This window comes from Molothrus ater, chromosome 2 (assembly GCF_012460135.2).
Source record: "Molothrus ater isolate BHLD 08-10-18 breed brown headed cowbird chromosome 2, BPBGC_Mater_1.1, whole genome shotgun sequence".
Lineage (NCBI taxonomy): Eukaryota > Metazoa > Chordata > Aves > Passeriformes > Icteridae > Molothrus > Molothrus ater.
In genome coordinates, this window is record NC_050479.2 from 66,089,745 (window position 1) to 66,111,179 (window position 21,435).

General features: G+C 41.9%; 1 protein-coding gene across 1 annotated transcript in view; it reads left to right on the plus strand.

Moving 5' to 3' along the window:
- SMAD9 (SMAD family member 9) overlaps positions 1-18,239 on the plus strand; it is a 37,674-nt gene extending 19,435 nt beyond the window's left edge. The window contains exons 3-7 of the mRNA XM_036383154.2: positions 1,964-2,221; positions 4,962-5,099; positions 6,896-7,117; positions 11,330-11,586; positions 16,026-18,239. Coding sequence (XP_036239047.1) covers positions 1,964-2,221; positions 4,962-5,099; positions 6,896-7,117; positions 11,330-11,586; positions 16,026-16,169 — 1,019 coding nt within the window. The 3' untranslated portion in view covers positions 16,170-18,239. The remainder of the gene's footprint in view (positions 1-1,963; positions 2,222-4,961; positions 5,100-6,895; positions 7,118-11,329; positions 11,587-16,025) is intronic.
- The last annotated feature ends 3,196 nt before the right edge of the window (positions 18,240-21,435 follow it).

Genomic DNA, 21,435 nt, shown 5'->3' on the forward strand with positions numbered 1-21,435 from the left:
ACAAATAGGGGCATATGAGAGACAGAAGGAAAGAAAATAGTCTCCAGAGCACCAATCCTTGTCCTGGCCAGAGGCTAATTAGCAATGCATTGGGCCAGAGAACCATGTATGTGTGGTATCTTAACAGGTATCCCAGTGCCTGTGTTTCCAGGCAGAGGAGAAGATAACTTCTGCAGTGAACTCCCTGCCATCAGTCCAATCTTTTGCAGTGTTAGGGTTCAGTTCTTCAGGTCATGGGTGACCAGCAGATTCCCAGTGGTATATTCCAGTGGGTGGACAGACAAGTTGTTTAACCCCGCCTCTACTGCAGCATGGTGCTACATTGAGCAAGAAGCTGTGAACCCATTGTTGGTACCAGGCACTGTAAATGCCCCAGCTCTCTGAGCAGCTGATGTGCATTCCAAGCAGAGTTCCTACAGCCTCTTCTCATGCACATGTTTTGCATTATCTGTACATTATTTGCTTTATTCAATAGCAATTTTTCCACTCTTTCATTAAGCTGGATAAATGAGAGTTTGCTATAATTAAAAGTTGTTAGCTAACCTACCTAAAAATAATTTGCCTTACATAGATGGCTTTTTGGCCCAAGCAATGTGTTAAAACATGTTCAAACTGTATATTCCCATCAACATTTAAAAACAAGAGTGTACATTGCTATTTGCTTCCATAAACTAGTAAGGATAGACTGGAAGATGATGTGCTGCTGGGTTTTAGGCCAGAGGAACTCTGGATACTAGGTCAGTCAATACAAGCCTGCTGAATTGTCCCTGATGCTGGGACAATTCATCCTTCTCACAATAACTCAAATTGCCTCCTTATCTTCTTTGGTGGCTTTTAGATCTGCATGATACCAACTGGGAATTTGTTCCTCTTACCTGTGTTGAAAGCCTTAACTAAGATAATTAGGTATTGTGTGAGCTAGTAACTAACAGAGAAATCTTGGGGTACAGGAATCACCCATTGTAGGGGCTGCTCTTCCCACCAAGGACTATGGAAGACACGGTTAAAGCTTCAGGTTGAACTCTCATATTGAAAATTATTCAGCAAGCCTCCTTGTGTTCCAGCCTAAGGACTGCATCTTCATAGGTATCTCACTATTCAAGATTTTCAAGGTGTTTTGAGTCTTAATTCTACTCTTGCTTCTCATGTCAGAATCCAAAGTAATTTGGATCAGTTTTGGGTTTCTCAAAGGGGCAATGCTGTTAGCAGCACTGACAGTGTGAGATGAAAATGGAGTTTGTGGATAGGCAATATCTTCTACTAGACTAATTTTTAAATGGGTTAATTTGGATTTCATTTTCTGGCCCTCATTTTTCATGTCTTAAATACCAGCCACTGACATATGCCTTCTTGCACTAGATCTTTTCTAACTATATTGCAAGACCCAAATTGATATTGCTGCAATGTTTGAATTGCCATTTACATTTCCTTTCAAAAATCCCACTGTCTGTCTGGCAGCATTTTCAAGTACCTGACAACATTTTAGATCTGGTGTCTGGCCTCAGGTCTCTACTTCTTTTTGCCCATCTGTAACATGCTGGTAGTAAAATATGTAGTGTATGGTAGAGCACTATTAATTGTTATTAAACTTGGCTGTGAATTTGGCACATCCTGGTGATAATATTTAGAAAACTTATGATGTGTTCAGTTTTTGAAGAAGGGAGGAATAGGTAAGTTTGAAAGGGAGAGATGTGCTGTATTTATGAATTTTATGGTACTTTGCTCAAGTCAAGATTCCTTATTTTGCATGTGGAACTGCTGTAACTGGCTGCAGATCTGGAGAAAAATGTCCAAGAATTCAGCTTTTGATTCTTGGGTTTGGACAGGTTTGTTACTCTTCAATGACTTGTATGCAGACATCAATATTTGAGATGCATGGAATATGCCTCTTTTTAACTTACAACAAGATATACTTTCAAGAACACAGCTTTAACCATTTTTTTTCTGCTGTTTTTGTTTCCAGTCCTACCTCCTGTACTTGTTCCAAGACACAGTGAATTTAACCCTCACCTCAGCCTCCTTGCCAAGTTTCGAAACACTTCTCTGCACAGCGAGCCACTGATGCCGCACAATGCCACTTACCCGGATTCTTTCCAGCATCCTCCATGCACCCCTTTCCCATCATCCCCCAGCCACATGTTCTCCCAGTCACCTAACAGCATCAGCTACCCCAACTCGCCAGAAAGCTCTTCTGGACCAGGAAGTCCCTATCAGCTCACAGGTAAGAATGAGCTTTGGGACACCCTCACTGAGGCATTTGAGGGTTGTGACAGGGCCTGGGGTCAGGTGACAATTCTGTGCTCCCCCACAGACTGTAGCTGCAGATTGAACTGTTGGATAGAATGGACTTGGAATGTGATTTCTCGTGACTGTCTCCTGTATACTGTCTCTCAGTCCTTCTGACAGATGCTCAAGAGATTGAGAACTGTAGTTGTCCTGCTCCTAGAAGTGCCTGGGTGTGATGTCATGATTACTCTGGGGAAAAATCTGAAGAGAGAAGCAGGTGTGGCAGAAAAGGGCACTTGCAAGACCTAAGTTAGGGACCTAGCATGGTCAGGGTCAGAACCTTTAGAAACTCCATCAAGGAGAGAGGATAAAATGAGGAAACTGGTGTGCGGAAAGCTTTTTAAGTTTATGGGAATCCTACTGACTGTAAAAATTTCAGAACATTAGGTGTTTAACAATCTGGCCAACACTTGGAAAAGTCACAGCAAGTTCCTGTGACTTTGGAACATGTTCCACAGTTCTGAGATTAACAGGCATATATCACTCAGATTGTTTGTGTTGTGAACTCCTGACTTAGTACAGCTCTAGTTACCTGAAAATTTAACTGTGCTTTTGCTGCTAATGCAACACAGTTAAGAGCTAGTTTTAATATCAAAACACGGTTCAGATTCACTTCAGCACTTTAACTTTCAAGCAGTTTCAGTTATGTCAGCTTTTTCACAAAGATGAACTCAGGTCAGAATCTTGTAATTTAAGATTTTAGCATCTTAACTATGAAGGATTTAAATTCAGGTCCTTAATGATATGCCTATTTCATTTTAAGAAAGAAGTTTATTTTACAAGGTTTTTGTAGCATTTGAACTTCCTTTTAAATTGAATACTTTCAACACAGTATGATGTTTTTCCTTCCCTCTTCATTCATTGAATGTGCCTTCATTCATTTATTCTCTAGATCTCTATTTCTGATTATATCATATTTAGCAACACTGAAACATTTCATCAAGTAGCAAGACTTGTTTGTCTTGCCAATATTTTTCTTTCTCCTGTGTGTAACTAGGTTGGATTCAGTGGAGCTGGTCCTGACAGGTAAATCAGGCCCATTCCAGCTGTGTAATGACTCTGACTCGTGCATTTAACTGAACTTGGGACCTCTCAAAGCTACTTAATAATGGAAGTGGCTCAACCTGAGCTTCAGTATATCATAGCACATAGCATACTGATAAGCATAATTTGCCTGTGTAACAATTAGGGATGGAAGGCTATCTAAAGCAAACTGGAGTTACATCAAGAACCTTGAGAGGGATTGCTGTGACCAAATACAGATGTCAGCAATGCAGGTTTCTGTGTCTGATGGAATTGTCTATACTCTCCCTGTAACCAGTGGAGGAAAACAGACACTCCTAGAAAAAGATTCATTGCATCTTCTGGTATATGTCCAATACACTGTGTCTGCAGGTTCCTATTTTTCTTTAGTGGATATAAGGAGACCTAAATGTGACTAGTTTAGGAGCAGACATTAAAAATGTCCATATAACCACATGATTCTGTGATTATATTCCTTTCTGTAAGTTATTTTCTCTTTCACTATGTCTTGATTCTGTTTTACTGTTTTTTGTTGGAGGGTTATGTCATCTAAGTGTTAGAAATATCATATAGTGTATGAAATTCCTAGGTCCTGAACAGTGCTTAAATAGAATAGAATAACATGGCTTACTTGGAAGATTCAGTGGTTGTCTCATGATACAGTTCTTAGTTATCCACTCGGGATCAAGTTGCTTCATTTTGAGGGCCAGACAACAGACCCCAAACACAAGAGGGAATTTCAGTCTGGAACCAAGTTAAACCCTTCTTAGAGAGGCCCTCGGTCCTGCAAGCTTGTATATGGCTATAATTTTCATATAAGCTCATTGAGTTTCTGTTCAAATGAGGCAAAACTACACACTTTTAGTGCTTATGCACTGAATGTTGTCATTTTATAATATTTAAATGAAGTCCTTTTTAATTTGGCTTTCTAAAGTCTCCAGCCTTTCTGGATAATCCCCTGTAGAGTCACCTTCTGTTTTCTAGCTCATGTTGCTGTAATTGAAACAAATCAGGAGCTGAGCAGTTGTGACTTGATACTTTTCCTCCCAATGTTTTCATGACATCTATTGCTCTTTGTGGGAGACTGAACAAACCAGGAGAGGGACAAACTTCCCTTGTAGGACAGGGGAAAAAGACAAGTCTGGAGGGAGTTTTGTCAAGTCTGGTTTCTAAAGCTTTCCATAAGCTTTTTTTACATATTACGAAGAAAGAGAGCTTTCTCCCAGAGGATGAAATAAAGTTAGTTTCTGCTCTTAAATGGTCCTCCACAAGTTTTAAATTACAGACAGAATTCTGGAAATAACAGATGAAACTGCATTACTTTCTTAGGGTAACAACCAGGGTTAACAGAGAACTTGATTTTACATGGGTCTAGGCCTGAGGCACTGTTGTGACCATCCCTCTCTCTTTCAAGCACTGCATGTCCAACATGACAGCTTTTCCTTCCCATCTTTGCTGAACATGCAATGGTCTTAATATGGAGACTGAAGGGAAGTCAGATTCAGATTTGTGCTTTTTCAAGTCTTCTCAAGCCAAACAGTACTGAAGTGGTAAAATACTCACCAGGAAAAAACCAGGAGGAATTTACCAACATACTGACTTAGGTGTCTTTCTTCCTTTCTTTCTCCTTTCTTTTTTCTTTCCTTCTGTAGTGGAAACTCCACCTCCACCCTACCATGCAAGAGAACCTCCAGGAATCCACAATGGACGGTCAATGGATGCAATAGCTGAAAGTCAGCTAGTGTTGTCTTTGCCCAATGGAGGTAAATCTGCCGATGGAGAAGCTGAAAGTAAATACCATTTGTACTATTCTTTAAGTAAAAACTTTTAAGAAAAAAAAAATTGTTTTAAAAAATTGTTATTTGCACATGAAGGGTTAGTGATCTGTAATAATAAGTTTCAGTCAGTTTTGCAGTAAGGCTGTGTGCTAGACCCATCCATTAGCTAGCAGGAGAGGTTGATGTAATATTTCCATGAATTATGTGCAAACTTACAGAGTTTAGACCTTATTTGCATCAATGGACTATTACAGTTAAAAAGCTGTTAATGCAAGCAAACACTGTTATCTACATTGCAAAGATAAACATATCAAATCAGGGATGGTGGGGCAATATAACACACAAAAGCGTTATCAATATCAGAACTCATTTCTTTATCACCTTCAGCTCTAGGTTTCAAGTACTTTAAAGCCTTATGGTAGGGGCCTTTTTACTGCCATCTTTGTATAAATGTTATGGTTCTGGCTGGTTAGAAAAGGAAAGGACATGTTCTAGTGGAGTACAAAGATATTTTGACAGAACTCCAAAGTCTTTGTTGTCTTATAAGAATTCTTTAGTGGGAGAGGCATTAATGGTCAAAGGTCTGGGGTCCTGTTTGCACCCCTCAAACAACGTGATGACATCTCCTCTTGATGGCCTTTCCTACCTTTGGGCTAGTACTGGCTAGTGCTAATGCCCCCACCATTGAGAGCCCGTTGCTGCAGAGTAGGAAGGGGAAATGGAATTCCTCTGCTGGCTTTTGCTTTGGCTTCCTGCTACTGCAATGAAAAATCACTGTTGTTCTTTTAGTCCATCATATTGTGTTCCTAAAGAAGTGTTATTTCTAGAATGAGGACTGAGCACTGCACACACATGCACATTTAAAAAATATCGCCAGGCTTCTGAAACAGTGAGGAGTGTGTATTTAGCATGGAACTGGAGCAGAAGGAATGTGAGGGGATAGTGCTAATTACGGATGGGGACACAGAATGGCTGGATAATAACAAGTTATCAGACACCAATACTTATAAATAAACTGTCAAGCTAGTTTAATCTCTTTATCACAGCCTACCATCCCTGATCACTATCCTAGTGAATATTAGTTCGAAGTTTATTAGAGGTTATGCACAGAGGTGCTCTGGGGGCAGGCGGGCTCACATGCCTGTGGTGAGCAGGCAGGATAAAGTTTCCTACTAATTCCTGTAGGACAAATGAGGCTCAGAGATTCTGTTACATTTTTGAATCTTTCTCTGTCTCTGACTTAGAAAACCTGAGCAGGGATATATCCAAAAGAAATGACCTTGCTGACATTTCTGCTTACAGTTCCACATGGAAGCGGAAAGCCTGAAAGCCTGCAAAAATTGGAGTGATTTATTACTTCTGAACTCCAGAGTTTGGTATTAGGCTGAAGGCCTAATACCAAAAACTTGGCTCAGTTTTGACTTGCTTTGAGCCCATCTGTCATCCCTATCTCTTGCTGGTGTGCAGAGCAGATGTATCCCTTACTATTTTCAGTGTATAGTTTGGGCCCCAGTTCAGCAAGGACTGTCAGTATGGTTGATTTAATGCAGTGGAGATTCCACTTTTAAGAAGAAGTGGGGCTCCTCGAGGCTTAGAGTTAAGCTGATGCACCAACCTTTTGCATGTTTGGTACTTCAGTCATAAAATCAAGAAGCAATGGAGCTTCTGTTGGGATAAAGTATGACATAAGTGACTGTTTAGATAAAGAGATGGGGGGCTGAGAGTGGGAGGGAATGAAAGAAAACAGAGAAAGATTGTTTAAAAAATATGCTGTAACCTGAGCAGCTTCCTAATTTTATCTCCTACAGACTTTCGGCCTGTTTGTTATGAGGAACCCCAACACTGGTGCTCAGTTGCCTACTATGAACTCAACAACCGGGTAGGGGAGACTTTCCAGGCCTCCTCTAGAAGTATCCTTATAGATGGATTTACAGATCCTTCAAATAACAAAAACAGGTTCTGCCTGGGTCTGCTCTCAAATGTAAATCGCAATTCTACTATAGAAAACACCAGGAGACACATAGGAAAAGGTAAGAGAAATCCCCTCTCCTCAGGAATAATATTCAGAGCTCAGAAGATCCATGCATTGCATGAACAAACCTATCTGATTCATCAGATGTGCTTGTCTTAAAATCAGACCTTTGACATCTGAAATAGAAGAAAAGCAATGGATTCTTTTCTGACTGGATAACAATCAACAGAGTAACTCCTTACAAAGGCTATTTACTTGGCCAGCAAAGAGAAAAATGTTGTTTATAGTTGTGTGTTCTAATTTAGCAGTATGTATTTTCATTTTATTTATTAGAGCTTCTGGCAACTGGGAATATTGCCATTTAAATGCCACTAAAAGGATAATTGCTGGTGCCTCAGGGCTGCTTCTCCTCCCACCAAATAACAAAGGGAGATGGATGAAACACTTAGTAGTTGAGTTACTTAGCTGAAGAACTCTGGTGGAATTGTGTTTGTAGCTTTCCCCTCCCCCCCACCTCCCACCAAACTGATTCCCTGCTTTGTCAGCTTTTCACTAGTAAAACTAAGGTTTGTATTCTCCCACCAGCAGCTGCTGGTGCAGCTCTGTGTGCTCTAGCTCTGGTGTACATATACCCTCAGCATGCAATGTGACATGCTGCTGGGGCCAAGCACGAGGAGACCACACCTGGACACACATGGCCGCACACACTCTGTCCCAGATCCCCAGGGCTGTGTAGGGTTTGATATTCCCCCAGAACTTACTGTTGTTTGTGGTGGTGAGTCAGAAGCCCTGTGCCAGCCACTTCTCCATGCAGATGAAGCTTTGCCTGTTCTGGTACATCCAGTCTAGACTCATTATCTTGCCAACCCAGCCTCTCACCAGTAGCTGCCTGGGAATGCATTTCCCACTGGGCTAATTAACTCTAATTGTTCCACTCCTATTATCTTGTCAACCTCACCTCATTTCCCAGGCCTAGAGCAATATTTTAATTGGCTCTTGATAGTCTAGTGTTGAATGACTGAATACAAGGAAGCTCTGAGACAAATGTGATACATTTTTTGCAAACAGCAGTGAACCTGAAGGCTGCAGCAGGCAATGTTGTGCTAAGCTCTTGCACTTTTCCCCAGAATGAAAAACACTTTTGTTGCGGATGCTACAAGTGTGTGCCTTAGTGGTTTGTTGTGTGGAGTGCAAATGTGTTGTACATCTAATTCTAAGTTACTTAAAAAATAAAGCAAAGCTTTACATCCTATCAGTGTAGGCTGTCAGAGGGATGTAGATCAAAGCCGAACCTGGCCCTAAAAGAAGAATGACAAAAGATCCCAGCTGTCATTTGGCAATGTGACAGTCTGTGACTTTCTGCCCCCAAAAGGTGAGGAGACAGAACAGAAATAAAGTTAGGTAAATGCTAATGGTCTTCATCCATTTAAATGTGAAGATCTGTCTTAATTGATTAGAAGTCCTTTAAAGTCCTACACTAGGAATGTGCCCAAGGGAAGGGAGCAGATTGCCCAGAGAGGAGCTTAATATATCAGAGATCCTTAATTTTACTGCTCTTCCCTGTTTATGCAAATCCTAAAAAACCATATACAAGTGGAATAGAAGTGGCACCAGTGCAGGCCTGCAGAAGAGCACAGAGCAGCTCCAGAAGCGTATAGTTCAAAGGCATGGTGGACAGATGAAAGCTGCTGAAATGGATACAATTGTCACATGTTAACACTGGAGAAAAAAGAGTGAGTAAACAAGATTAGCTCAGTAGGATAAGGATATGTGATTGAATCGTCATCTAGAGTATCAGCGTGAAACCATTTCCTGGAAATACCACATCAAAGCTAAAAACAATCCAGAACACAATGCAACATATACGAGCAATTGGACCTGTTTCAGCAGTCAGACTTCAAGGACAAAAAAGTAACTTTTGATCAGTGTCAAAAAGATGTGGATGCTTGGAGACTGCTGAATTTTCAGTTTCTGCAAAGGCAATGAAATACCACTAAAACATATGGACCTTTGATTTGGTCTTCTACAAATATGTATTTAGCTGCTTGATTTCCTTTAGGGTGCTTTCCTCTGGTGAATGAGTACTAGAATAATAAGAATACACACTGATCAGTGTTGTATTTACTGCTTTTAAAAAGTTCACAAGAAGAAAACAATTTGTAATCTCTCTGCTTTCAGAAGTGGCATTGATGTTTTTGTTATTGTAGCACAATGTTTGGGCAATGCCTTTGAAAGCATTCATTTTTTCTCAGAAAATGGGTTACTTAATATACTTTGAAAACTCAGCCTTTAAAATTTTTCACCTTAGCATCCCCTGTGGTGACCCTCAGTCAGTAGCTTCTCCTGAAGATTTGAAATGTGGTGCACATTTACGTCCTAATTCTTCTCTCCCTACCCTCTGTTCTCACTTCATCTGATTATTTCAGACAGCGATATGGACTCTATCAAGTTCCTTTCTGTCCTTCTTTTTTGTCCATTTCCATGGGAAGGAAGATCAAGTGGTAACAGTCATGGTGTGCAGCACCTCACAGTGCCTGGTGCAGCTGAAGCTGATGCTTTCCTGTCACTGCTGTTCCCAGTGCAGCACCAGAGTGTGCTCTGAGCCACAGCCCTGCCACTCACAGCTCATTTCAGATCTTGTGGGTGCTCAGAGGTCAAGTGATGGCTTGAAGACAGATTTTAAGGTTCCCATGTGAGTCACTCTGGAAGACTATGGGAGAGTGTATTTTTTCCCAGATTCTTTTCCCACTCAACCTGCTTTCCCCCTGTGCCATTCCCATTTCTGTTTAGAGGCTGGTTTTGTCCTAAGGATGTGCTGCTGCCCCTTGTTGTTAAGACTGCAGAATGATGAACAGACTGGGAATATGTAACCAGTCTGTTTGTATGAAAGACAGCAGGAATAAAACTAATTACAGCTGCATTATTAAAGCACAGTTACCAGTAGCTTTGCAGGCAGTCTACTGAGGCTCTGTGAACATTTGTGTGTGTCTGAAGAGCATGCCTAGTATTAGAGAGGAGGATTTTATTTTTATTTAGTGGTGGTTTTTACAAGAACAAAGAATTGAGTTTTTCCACCTCTCTTGGCCCTGGGAAGCATTCATTTCCCCTAATCTAGCCATGGGAAGGGTGACTGGGCATTTTCACAGAATGACTTGTCCCCTTTCAGGTCGTGGCTTCATGCTCACTTTTCAAGCAGTTTTCATGCTTGCTTTTCAAGCAGTCAGGGTCCCCATTGCCACACTTATACTGATAAAGATCTCACAAGATCTCACTGAAAATAAATTTTGTTTTGTTTTTAAGTTTATTAGCTGGTTCAGTTCCTCAGCCTGGACAGCAGCCCAATCCTCAGCTGTTGCTGCCAGCATGAAAGCAGGTGTGTCAGCAGGGGCAGGGAATGGGAGAGCCCTTTCAGCACCTGCACAGACTTCCATGGCATTAAGCTGGCTCTGAGCCTGCACTCTGTAGCAGATGGAGTGAATCATCTGGTCACAGTGCTTCTCTCTAGCTATCAGCTAGAGAAGGCATCTACACAGTTATCATCTTACAGATGATCCCCAAATTCAAGATGGCTGAATTAGGCTACGATAAATTCTCCCACCAGTTCAGGTATGTTTTCATGCAAGCAGATATCCTTGGTGGATCAGAATATTTGAAGGGATAGAAGTGCTTCCATCTTAATTTCCCCAAGGCACAGTCAAAATTTGAGTTAGTATTGGTAAGTCACTTGGGCACTGAAAAGTTCTGAAGAAAATCAGTCATTTTCTTGCTAAAGGTCACTTGGAACAGGATCTGATGAGTAAGTCACATCATGTAAATGCAAATACATGGTTTTGAAGGGGCAGATAAAGCAAAATACAGAAAAGTATTTTAAGTACGTGCCATGCTGTGTTTTAAATGTCTGACAATAGGATCCTGTAGTAAAACAACGGCGTACAGTGAAGTGGATCTTGGCCAGTGTGCATTTGCTTAACAGCAAAAATACATTTAGCTGTGTAATGCAATAGTGATTTTTCAGGTCTTGGGTAGTTTTGATTGATGTTTAGGATATTGTTGACATGTGTTTCATGTTTATGTATGTCTATTTTGTCATAAAGTTACTACTTTAGTACAACTATGCTGTTGGGTAGAAGTAAAGAAACCAGCACTGAGAAACAAAGATCCTGGAAGGATCCTGGGCTTGTATGCCCAAACCAGTAAAATAATTAATTACTGGCATAAAATGTGCTGTGAAAAATGGAGACATAATACATGTTACTTTTTTTTTTTCAAGGTGTTCATCTTTACTATGTCGGTGGAGAGGTTTATGCTGAATGTGTCAGTGACAGCAGTATTTTTGTGCAAAGCCGCAACTGTAACTACCAGCACGGTTTCCATCCAGCCACGGTCTGCAAGATCCCCAGTGGCTGCAGCCTCAAGATCTTCAACAACCAGCTCTTTGCCCAGCTTCTTGCCCAGTCAGTCAATCATGGTTTTGAAGTGGTGTATGAGCTGACCAAGATGTGTACTATTCGAATGAGCTTTGTTAAAGTAAGGATTCTTTGCTTTCTCTTACATTCTTGCTTTTGCTTTCTCTTGCATCCTTTGGTGCAAAACTAGATCACATCAAATCTGTTCAAGGGAGGATGTAGATACCCAACTTTCGAATAGCAATTCATACTGCCTGTTTTCCAGTATTGCCTTAAACTTATAGGTGCTCAAAATCAATAGCTTTTGTGGTCAACCTGAAAATCTCTTTGATTACAAAATTTAGGTGCTCCATAGACTCTCTGTGGAAAATAGGCTGAGAATGCATGGTGGTATTCCCCCACTGATTGTTCAAAAAGCTCAACTCAGAAGAGCTCAGCAACATATAAATGTTGTAGCATATCTTAGGCAGTTGTGATCTCTCCTATTGTTACTGGTTTGCAACAGAGCTTAATAGAGCCATTTAAAAGAATGTCCATATGTATTTAGGCTAATTTACAGTCTCACCAGTAGCACAGACTGGTATACAATGTCTTAATCAAGAAACACTGGGTCCTTCTTCATCCCTCACTGAGCTTGAAGAGAATTGTTGTTTGCCATCTGCCCAATCCCTCACAAATATCATCTTACTTTCTGATGATATTCACTCTGGCCAGCCACACAACCAGAAGGGCTTCTTGCAAGCAGAATGGAAAGCCCAAAAGAATACTTTACCTTCCCCCTGTTATTTGAAAGAGACAAGAAGCTACCAAATGCATTACTGTTCTGATGTCCTTCATATTTGAATTTCACAGTCTGACTGCTCTGTGGGAAATCTATCAGTCTTTGTGGGACTTTCTCAAATCTTCTGAATGGCCTCCTCACCAGAACAAGATCTCTCAACTCCTTTTAGCATTTAGGATTTATTTGCATGCCTGTTGTAGCATCAGATAGTTTCCAGATGATGCTAGACCAACTTGCTATAGTGCTGCTGGGGAGAGCCAGCAGCAATGTTCAGCCTGCAAACTAGAGCTGCTGCACCATTAGAAGCTGCATTTTTATGGTCCTGCTAGGTACCATAAAAATGGCTTGAGTATGTTCCTTTGTCTTGCAGATTTGTTTTTATACAAATGACTGAATTGAGGTGATTGAATTCTCATCTAAGATACCAAAAAGTGTTTGAGGCTCAAGTCCAGTTTCCTTAAGTTCTACAGAGCTGATGATTTGTGTCCTACATATCTTTCTGGTCTTTTTCTAGCCATCCTTGGGGACCCATCTTCTTAAGTCTTCAAGAGCATTAGGAGTGCCCTGTAATCTCTCCCAGGAGTCCAAGCCAAAATCTCCATGCCCACGACCATGCTATTGCTTTGTTCTTGGGAGTGAACTGGTATCTTGTTCACATACAAGCATTAGGGCAAAAAAAAAAGAAAGCAAGAAACCCAACAAACAGCATTTTCTTTAATGGAAGACATGAATGGGCATGTTGTTTGTAAAGGCAGTGTAGCCAGTTACACAATATTTTCATTATCTCAGCGATTCAGGGGCAAGCTCTTTGATGTGTTATCTGCCTCCATGCCCAGCATGGCAGCAGAAATGGTGGTGTTGATGCACTATAAAATGCTGCTGCCATATTATCACCTTGCTTTGTTGAAATAATAGCAGCTGTTATTGTGCCTCAGGCACCAGAAGACCAGTGCAAGGAGTTATTTTGAACTCTTTCTCATGACGTCTGGAAAATTGCTATGCAAATCTCATCTAGGCTCTTTCTTCCTGGCCTGCAAATACACTTCCCTTTATTCAGTCTTCCCAAAATATTTCCCTCCCAAGGAGTGAGCCCTCCTGTGTTCAGTCTGGGGTCAGGAGTGATCCTGGATGTTGGGAATGCAGTGCCAAAGGGGCCTGCTGTCTGTCAGAGCCATAGTCCAAGAGGGCTCTCACGTGCAGGGCAGTGCTGTGGCTTCTCTACTGACTCGTGTCAGATACTGCTGGTCACCTACAGCCACAGCCCAAAGGGCTGGAGACCCTGCCTCTGACCCCACCAATGCTTGAGCTACCAGCTGGGAGGCCAGGATAGGTAGGGATCAAGATATGAGAAACTTGACAGGGCTGTGCCATCTTCTGGATGTAGGGTATGGGACAGAGGGAGGGGAAGGTCTTGTCCCCTCTGATGCCCTTTTTGTGCCCACAGAGCAGCTTAGAGGAGCTCAAATGTGGTGTATCATCAGTGACAGCAGCTTCCATCCACTGAGCACTGCTGATAACCAAAGCAGGATGGCTCTTGCCACCTCTCCACAGGTGAAGCAGGTGAAGCACAAAGGGAAGAGATGGAGAGTTTCTCCAAGCCAAGGTCTGAACCCAGCTCAATCCCTCCCACATCTCCCCAGGTCTTGGGGCTAATGGGAACACCCAACAGACTTGAAAGCTCAGCACTCTGGGACATGGAGCCTAGGCTGGAGAGAGCTGTTGCCCACAGGAGGAGGGAAGTGTTGGCAGAAGCAGCAGGACCCATGGGAGTACCAGTATCCTCTTCCCACCATGTGTGGAAAACACCACTGCAGCTTTGAAAGTTGTACACACTTCATTCCCTCATTAAGAGAACTCCAGCTCTGGGTTCTTCTCAGTCCTGAGGTGAAGGAGGCTACCTGCAACCCAAAAGTTATATACAGGGAGCATCAGAGTCCTTCCCCTCCTGGCATTTCCCCTGGGGGTGCTCCAGCCAGAGACAGCATCGCTGGGAGTGTTTGGGAGTTGCCAGCAGAGGGAGATGGCCAGCCACCTGCCAGGCTCCCCCAGATCTGGCACATTGTGCTTGAATCCTGTAATTGCTGTTCCTCTAGATTTTCTGTCCTGCCTGTCAGCAAGGTGTGCCACCTCCTCTGACACTTGCTCTCCTGGCTGTGTATCTTCACTGCAGTTGAGTACTTGTGACTTCACCATCTCAGAAGTCTGACTGTGCTGGCATTTTATGCAAACAGATAGAACATCAATTTGAGGTTCTATGAATGCAGGCTCTTTCTAGTCTGATAAATGCTCTGCAGTTCAGAAAAATGCTGTCTGTTTGGAAGTACTCTTTGGGCTTTGGTTGGTCCATATCTTACTCTTCTGCTTTCTTTTCCATTTTCTTCATTAATTGGCATGGATTTTATCCAGACCACTTATGGTAACATCTCATTTTAGTGTTGATCCTAGTTTTCCAGCTATCATCTAAAGAAGTAGCTGCACTGGCAGCCACAGTTGTCTGAGCTGCTCAGCACTCAAATTTTGGTGACTTTGGCAGCCATCAGTCTTAATATACCTCCATGTCCTTTTGTTGTGACAAGAATACCAACCTGCCTGCTTATCATAATGACAGGTATGACTCAGTGTCTGATCAGCATCCCAAAAATGAAGATCCTCATCCTGTAGTAGGACCATGTTTTGCACATTGCCCTATGGAAATCTGAGATCAGTTCTGCCAGTGATACATCTGGTGAGCTGCAAGACTCTGGGCTGTGACTTGCATGCCTTGTGCTGCTGTGACGTCAGGCTGCTTACTTAGCACTGCTTAGACACTGTGCCTGCTTGAATCATAGAATATGCTGAGTTGGAAGGGATTCATCAGGATCATCAAGTCCAGCTCCTGGCCCTGCACAGCACTATCCCCAAGAATTACACCCACAAGCATTATCTGAATGCTTCTTGAACTCTGTCAGGCTTGGTGCTGTGACCACTTCCCTGGGATGCCTGTTCCAGTGCCCAGCCACCCTCTGAGAGAAAAGTCTTTTCCTAACTTAAACCTGCTCCTTGAAGCATGGGTACTTCAGGTTTTCTCTTCTCCCTGCCAGCACCCCATCCCTACCTTCTCTCAGATGCCTCATATCCCTTATCTTCCCCAAGAGAGTTGGAGAAATTACTGCAGGACTTCCCACAACAGACAGCTGGGAACTCTTGTTGGCAAAGAGGACATGTTCAAGGATAGAAAACCCATGGGAAATATTTATACATAGGCTAAGTATGGTACATAGGAACTGCTGGAAGTTTCCAGAGGTTAGGCAAATACTTAGAAATTCTAAATTCCTAGAATCACAGGATGAATCTCTACCAATACACGAAGCAGTGCCCAGGACCATCCCTAGTTCCTGTTAATGAAAAAGGCTGGCCTGCTTTTTGTCGGTGGCAGACAGCAGTCTGCCAGACTTCCCTGGGCATGTCCCTGGGGTGCAAACAACAGGGACCATTCCCCACAGGCTGTTTGCAGGCAGCCAGGCTTGGAAACAGGCTTTTCCATGCTAGTTGTTCTCTGCACCTGGAAGTGTAACTGAGATTTTTAATTTAATAGCATTGAGTCCCTGGCAATTATGCTAACAATGACCTTAAAAAGGAGCTAAGTTTTTAGAGAAAATTATCCCTAAGATAAAGCAGCAAATCTTGGGAACTTGGCTGGTGGACTGTCTGTAGTTGTGTTAGACTATCAGCACTGGAGTTATGATTTAATGTTTTGAGTGTTAAAAAAAAAAAAAAATCACTTTTTGGTCCTTTTATAGGGCTGGGGAGCAGAGTATCATCGCCAAGATGTTACAAGCACACCCTGCTGGATTGAGATCCATCTGCATGGACCATTGCAATGGCTGGATAAGGTGCTGACACAGATGGGCTCACCTCACAACCCCATCTCCTCAGTCTCTTAAGAATCATCTCTAGAATTCCCTTAGGATGGATGCTATTGCAGGCAGTGGCTTATAGAATTCCCATGAACAGAAGCTTCTATATGTAGATGTATGTAGATGTAAATATATCTATACATAGTCTACTCTCTTTTTTAATTTTTTTTTCATTTTGTGGTTTCTAGTTACTCTGATGCCAGTACAATAAGCTTAGAAAGTCGGGTATAGCATATCTGTTCTCTAGTACAAAATAAGCCAAATTCCTGCAAAAGTGTCAAACATTTCCTGTGAGCATCTTCATTCCCCTGCCAAGCCAGTAAACGGTGCAAATTCCCAGCACTTTCAAGTGGGTTCAGAAACCTGTCTGTTGCTGCTCCTAGTAGGTGAAATTCACCCTTCTGCAGGCAACCAAAATCAGATCTCTGTGCCATTTAAATTCATCTTACATCCTGATTTCAAGTCCAGAAGAGGACCTGAGGTGGTGCACAGGACTTATGCATAGAGATGATTTTTATCTAGTGAACTGAAGGACTAAACTGCCATTCCAGTCTGTCTCCCTACTGCAAAGCACGATGGGACAACAAATCCTCTGAAGAGCTGATGTACACTGTCTCTCCTGGGATTTGGCAGGAGAAGGGAGCATGTTCAGCACAGGAACCTTATCTCAGAGCATTCTGGACAATCTGAGTAGTCTGATACTGCTAACATAGTAGGGTATGGTACTGCTGCACTGAAAAGCAACAAGCTCCTAAGAAAAAAATAATAATTTAAATATATGCCCATGAGTTAAAAAAATTAATTAACTTCCAGTGCTTTTTTGCAAAGTACATACATACTTGCATATGTGTCCGGTGTGTAAACTAAATCCTGTTCATTCTACAGTATTGATGTAGTTTGTTTTAAGATTAGGACTGTCTGTATTTAGACTGCTGTGCTAATATCAAGGTACTCCTAGAAGGGATTTGAACTGTGATTCAGAAAAGGGACATTAATTATGCATTGAAGAAGCAAATAATTACTTTATCATTCACTTTGGGAACAGAAAGCCCCGCACTCAAAGGATGCAATGAGAAGGAGATGGGAGTCAGCCATATCCATCCCCTGTATTGGGCCAGTCCTCAGGATCTGACAGCATTGCTCGGGTCTGACTGAGAGGGCTTCCCTGCCAGTCACTCATACATCCCTGTGGATGGTTTCTCATCTTAGGTACATGCACGCTTCTTCATTTGCTGAGCTTTTGCCTTGCCTGCAGAGGATGGTGAGGCATGGTGAAGCCATGAACAAGTAAAGAGTGAATCTGTGTGCAGAACCTTGTCTGTATTCTTTCTGTAAGCAGGGAAACCTGTTGCCTGTACCCTAATCCCATCCTTGCAAAATGCTGTTCACTTGGAAACCTTTCCTGAGAAGACAGGTGAAACTCTTACTACATTTTGATAATCGTTCCTTTTGCTGAAAGAGTTGAGATTATTTCTTCCCAGGCATAACAGTCCACTGAAAATTGTTTTCATTTAAGGGTCAGAAAGACTGAAAACATCTGCAACATTATTCCTCCATAGAACAAGTACAAAATATTAGTGGAAAAAAAATGTTTTTCAGAATATTTCTTTTCTTCTCACACAATATCTGGTGCTGGACATTTTGCTGCATAATTAGAAGAAGACTCCTGAAATCTTCAGCTGTATCACAAATGCAAAAGGAAATAACATTCACCAGAAAGACAGTGAGTAAACTAACAGTGTTATTTCATTTGAATGCATCTTCAGCTGCCTGCAGCTTTAGCAGGGCACAGAAGGATAAATTGCTGTTGTTTGAGCAGTAATAGCAAGTTGTATAGGAAATTTGTAAGTGCAAAGAACCCTATTCTGTCACCATTTGATGTCAGCAGTGTCACTGTGAGATAGGATAAACTTTACAGTCTCTTGCAGCAATGAAATCCAATAACAATAATAATCATATACAGAAATTCCAGGTGTGCCATTTACTACTTAGTAGACTTTAGAGACATCAGTTTGGAAAAATGCATTTTCCTCAGCTCTCTCTGTTACAAGTGATCAGATACTGGTAACGTTTTTTAGCACGTTTGTTGCCCCTCTTCTCCAGCTGCACCTTTGCTCCAGGATGAGCATCTTTTGATTTTGCTCATTCTTCTTTTTTTTTTTTTTTTAGCAGCTAAGGACAGAGGATATCACCTTTACTGTCCAGGATCTAGCTCTGTCTCTTATCCTAGATTCTTCCTTGTCTTTTAGGCTGAAGCCTCCTTCCCTTTTAATATAGAGAGAAGCCTAGGAGTTCCTTTTAGACATTCCCAGCATTGTCATCTTCCTCACAGAGAGCAAAGGGAAATGTTCTGAGGTGCATCTGCTCTTGGGCAGTTCCAGAACTCAGTTTTCTGTCAATACTGCAGAGAAAAATTGCATGGCCAGTGAAGAGAAGCAGCTTCTTCTGGGGCATTATTTGTTTCATCACAAGGTATTTCAGGCAGGTGAAATACACTCCTATCTGAACATGCTTGTGTCTTCCCACTGAATAAAAGGGGAACTCAGGGTCATTAGCTCAAATGCAGACTGCTACACTGGATGTATTCAAAAATAGATGAAGGGAACCTAATGAAGGTGTGGTGACTTTCCCAGCCTAGTAACGATGCTTGCTCAGCAAGTGTTTGTTTCATTTAAATGGAAGTCAGTCAATTTAGAGCAGTTTTTCCTTTCCTTTATGTCTACCTTTAATCATTTTACAAATAGGATTTGGCTTCCATGTAGCCCATACATGCATCTCATTTAAGGTAGTCACTTCAATAACTGCCTTACTAATAAGAAAAGAGGCATTTCTGGAGCATGATTCTTCTGACCCATTTAAAACACCTGTATTAGGATGAGATGAATTTCTACAAATTTAACTATTTGCTGAAAACTGGATCAAAGCACTCGATTCTGGGCAATTCTGGCAACAGCCATCTGTTTTTAGCCTTTGGGAAGGCAGATACCACTGTGTCAGTTGTTTCCTATTGTGATGGTTTCTGGGGGCTTAGCCCACTCTGCTGTGCAAACACACAGAAGCTGACAGCTCCTCCCCAAAGCCCACAGTACATGGGAGGAGCGGTAACAGTGGATGAGACAAAAAAGTAAATATGATGACACCTGCCCAGATAAAAAGTAAGGCTAATAAACAATTTATTTCCCTTTCTTTTGTAACAAGGTTTCTTTTACAGGCTTCTCTAATATATATGAATTGCAATTGGTAAAATTCAGGTTTCTTACAATTTACAGCAATATAACTTTGTATCTCTAATGTCTTCCCCACTTTAGAAGGAGATAATTTCTGCTCAAATGTCTTCATGAACCTTTAAACCCATAGTCACTTTAAGGTCTTTATAAATGTTCTACTCATTAATGCTCAGCCTTTGGAGACAGTCTTCCTGAGAGATTTAAAACCACTTACAGCAAGACTACTTAGTTGAAAGCAGATTTTTAAAATGGGTTTTTTGAGTCATCAACAGTTCATAGCCTCTTAAAAGTTTCTGTGGAGGACTACCATGCATCAGCAGGCAGCAGTGGGAGCCTAATGAGGCAGAGTCATAAAGCACATGCAGCATGGTATGTAGACCACTTGTTTTCCTATTAAATAGTTGAGAGAAGATGACTTCAGTTGCTGCCAGTTCTTCAGCAGCACCAGTATTAATGTGCTGTTTGCATCCAGAGATGACAGGAGCAAATCTCGCACCCTGACTGCCTGGAGCCATTCCATGGCACTGCTGCTGGGGTGGCTCAGTCCCATCCCCTTGCCTAGGAAAAGCTGCCCAGGTATGGCACAGCAGTGACTGTAGCCTTGCAAGGTGCAGCACGTGCCTGCCCTCCCCATCAGCTGCTATTCCACCAATGTGTTTACTCCTCATCAGAATGCTTTGGCAAGCTCAGTCTTAAGGGTAAAGTATCAGAAGCATAAAGGGCAGCTGTGGCCCAAAGTAGCATCAGCTGGAGTTGAGGAAATCCTTTCCATATCTCCAGCAGGTACTGTGTCAAGACTTTCACTACCTGAGCAGCCTTGTTCAAGCAGTCCCTGTCTGGAACAGGGTGTCAGACTTGATGCCATGATGAGATCCCTTCCAATATACATCATCCTCTGGATCTCTGTGGAGATTCAGTGATAACTGGTTGCCACAGGAAGGAGCTCATTGTTAGCAGCACTTTCAGGCTGAAACATGTTTCTCCTTAGTTATTTCATATTAGTGTTCCCTCAGTATAAAATCAGCACTCCAAACATCTCTCACTGTAAACATATCTTCACCACACCCCTCTTAAAATGCAGAAAACAAGGCAATTGTGACTGTAACCTTATCTAATATGCTCTTGTTCTTCCTGACTTACAACACCCACCTTTGTCTATCAGCTCTACAAATGAATCTCACCAGTGACTAAGGAGATGCACAAACAGCTGGATTTACAGAGGCAGCTCAGACAGAGACTTGGCTTCTTGACTGCATGGAATCAATTAATAAAAAAGCCTGATCAATTTAGGAACTTTAAAGGGGTATCAAGTATAAGACTAAAGTTCTTGGATTAAGACTGCTATGGTACAGCTATAACTTTTAGGAATACTTTAGAACTACATGGTACTCAGCAAAGGAAAGAAACATTACATCCTCTGTACGATTCAGCTCTTCCCCTAGCTCTGCATAACCTAACTTAGTACAAGCAAAATCAAACACAACAAAAAAAGATCAATGAGTCATAAAGTAGAGTAATTACATATCATTTTTCAAAGTTGAGAAGTGCTGCCTAAAATGTAGGTTTATATCACGAGAAGGCCATGTAGTTATAGGACAAGTGGGTAATGGCTTTATTGAAAGAGGGTAGTTTTAGTTAAGATATTAGGCAGAAATTCTTTATTGTGAGGGTGGGGAGACACTGGCACAGGAAAAGCTGTCCCAGAGAAGTTCAAAGCCAGGTTGGATGGGGCTTTGAGTAGCCTGGTCTACAGGAGGGTGCCCCTGCCCATGGCAGGAGGTTGGGACTTGATCATCTTTAAAGGTCACTTCCAACCCAAACTATTTGATGACAATGATGTCCCAGATGCCTGCCAAGCCAGAAACAAAACATCCTTGCCCTAGAGAAACCTGGAGAACTGGTTGTTACTTGAACATCGAACGCAAGTCCTTCGGAGTGAGTGGAGACCTCACTGAAGGGGCTGAGAAAATTTTTATAAAGGATTTACTAGTTCATGGGTGTTCTAATAGCCAGAAGTGCACTGAGATGATGAAGAGACTGAGGAGGAAGAGGGAGCATACAACCAG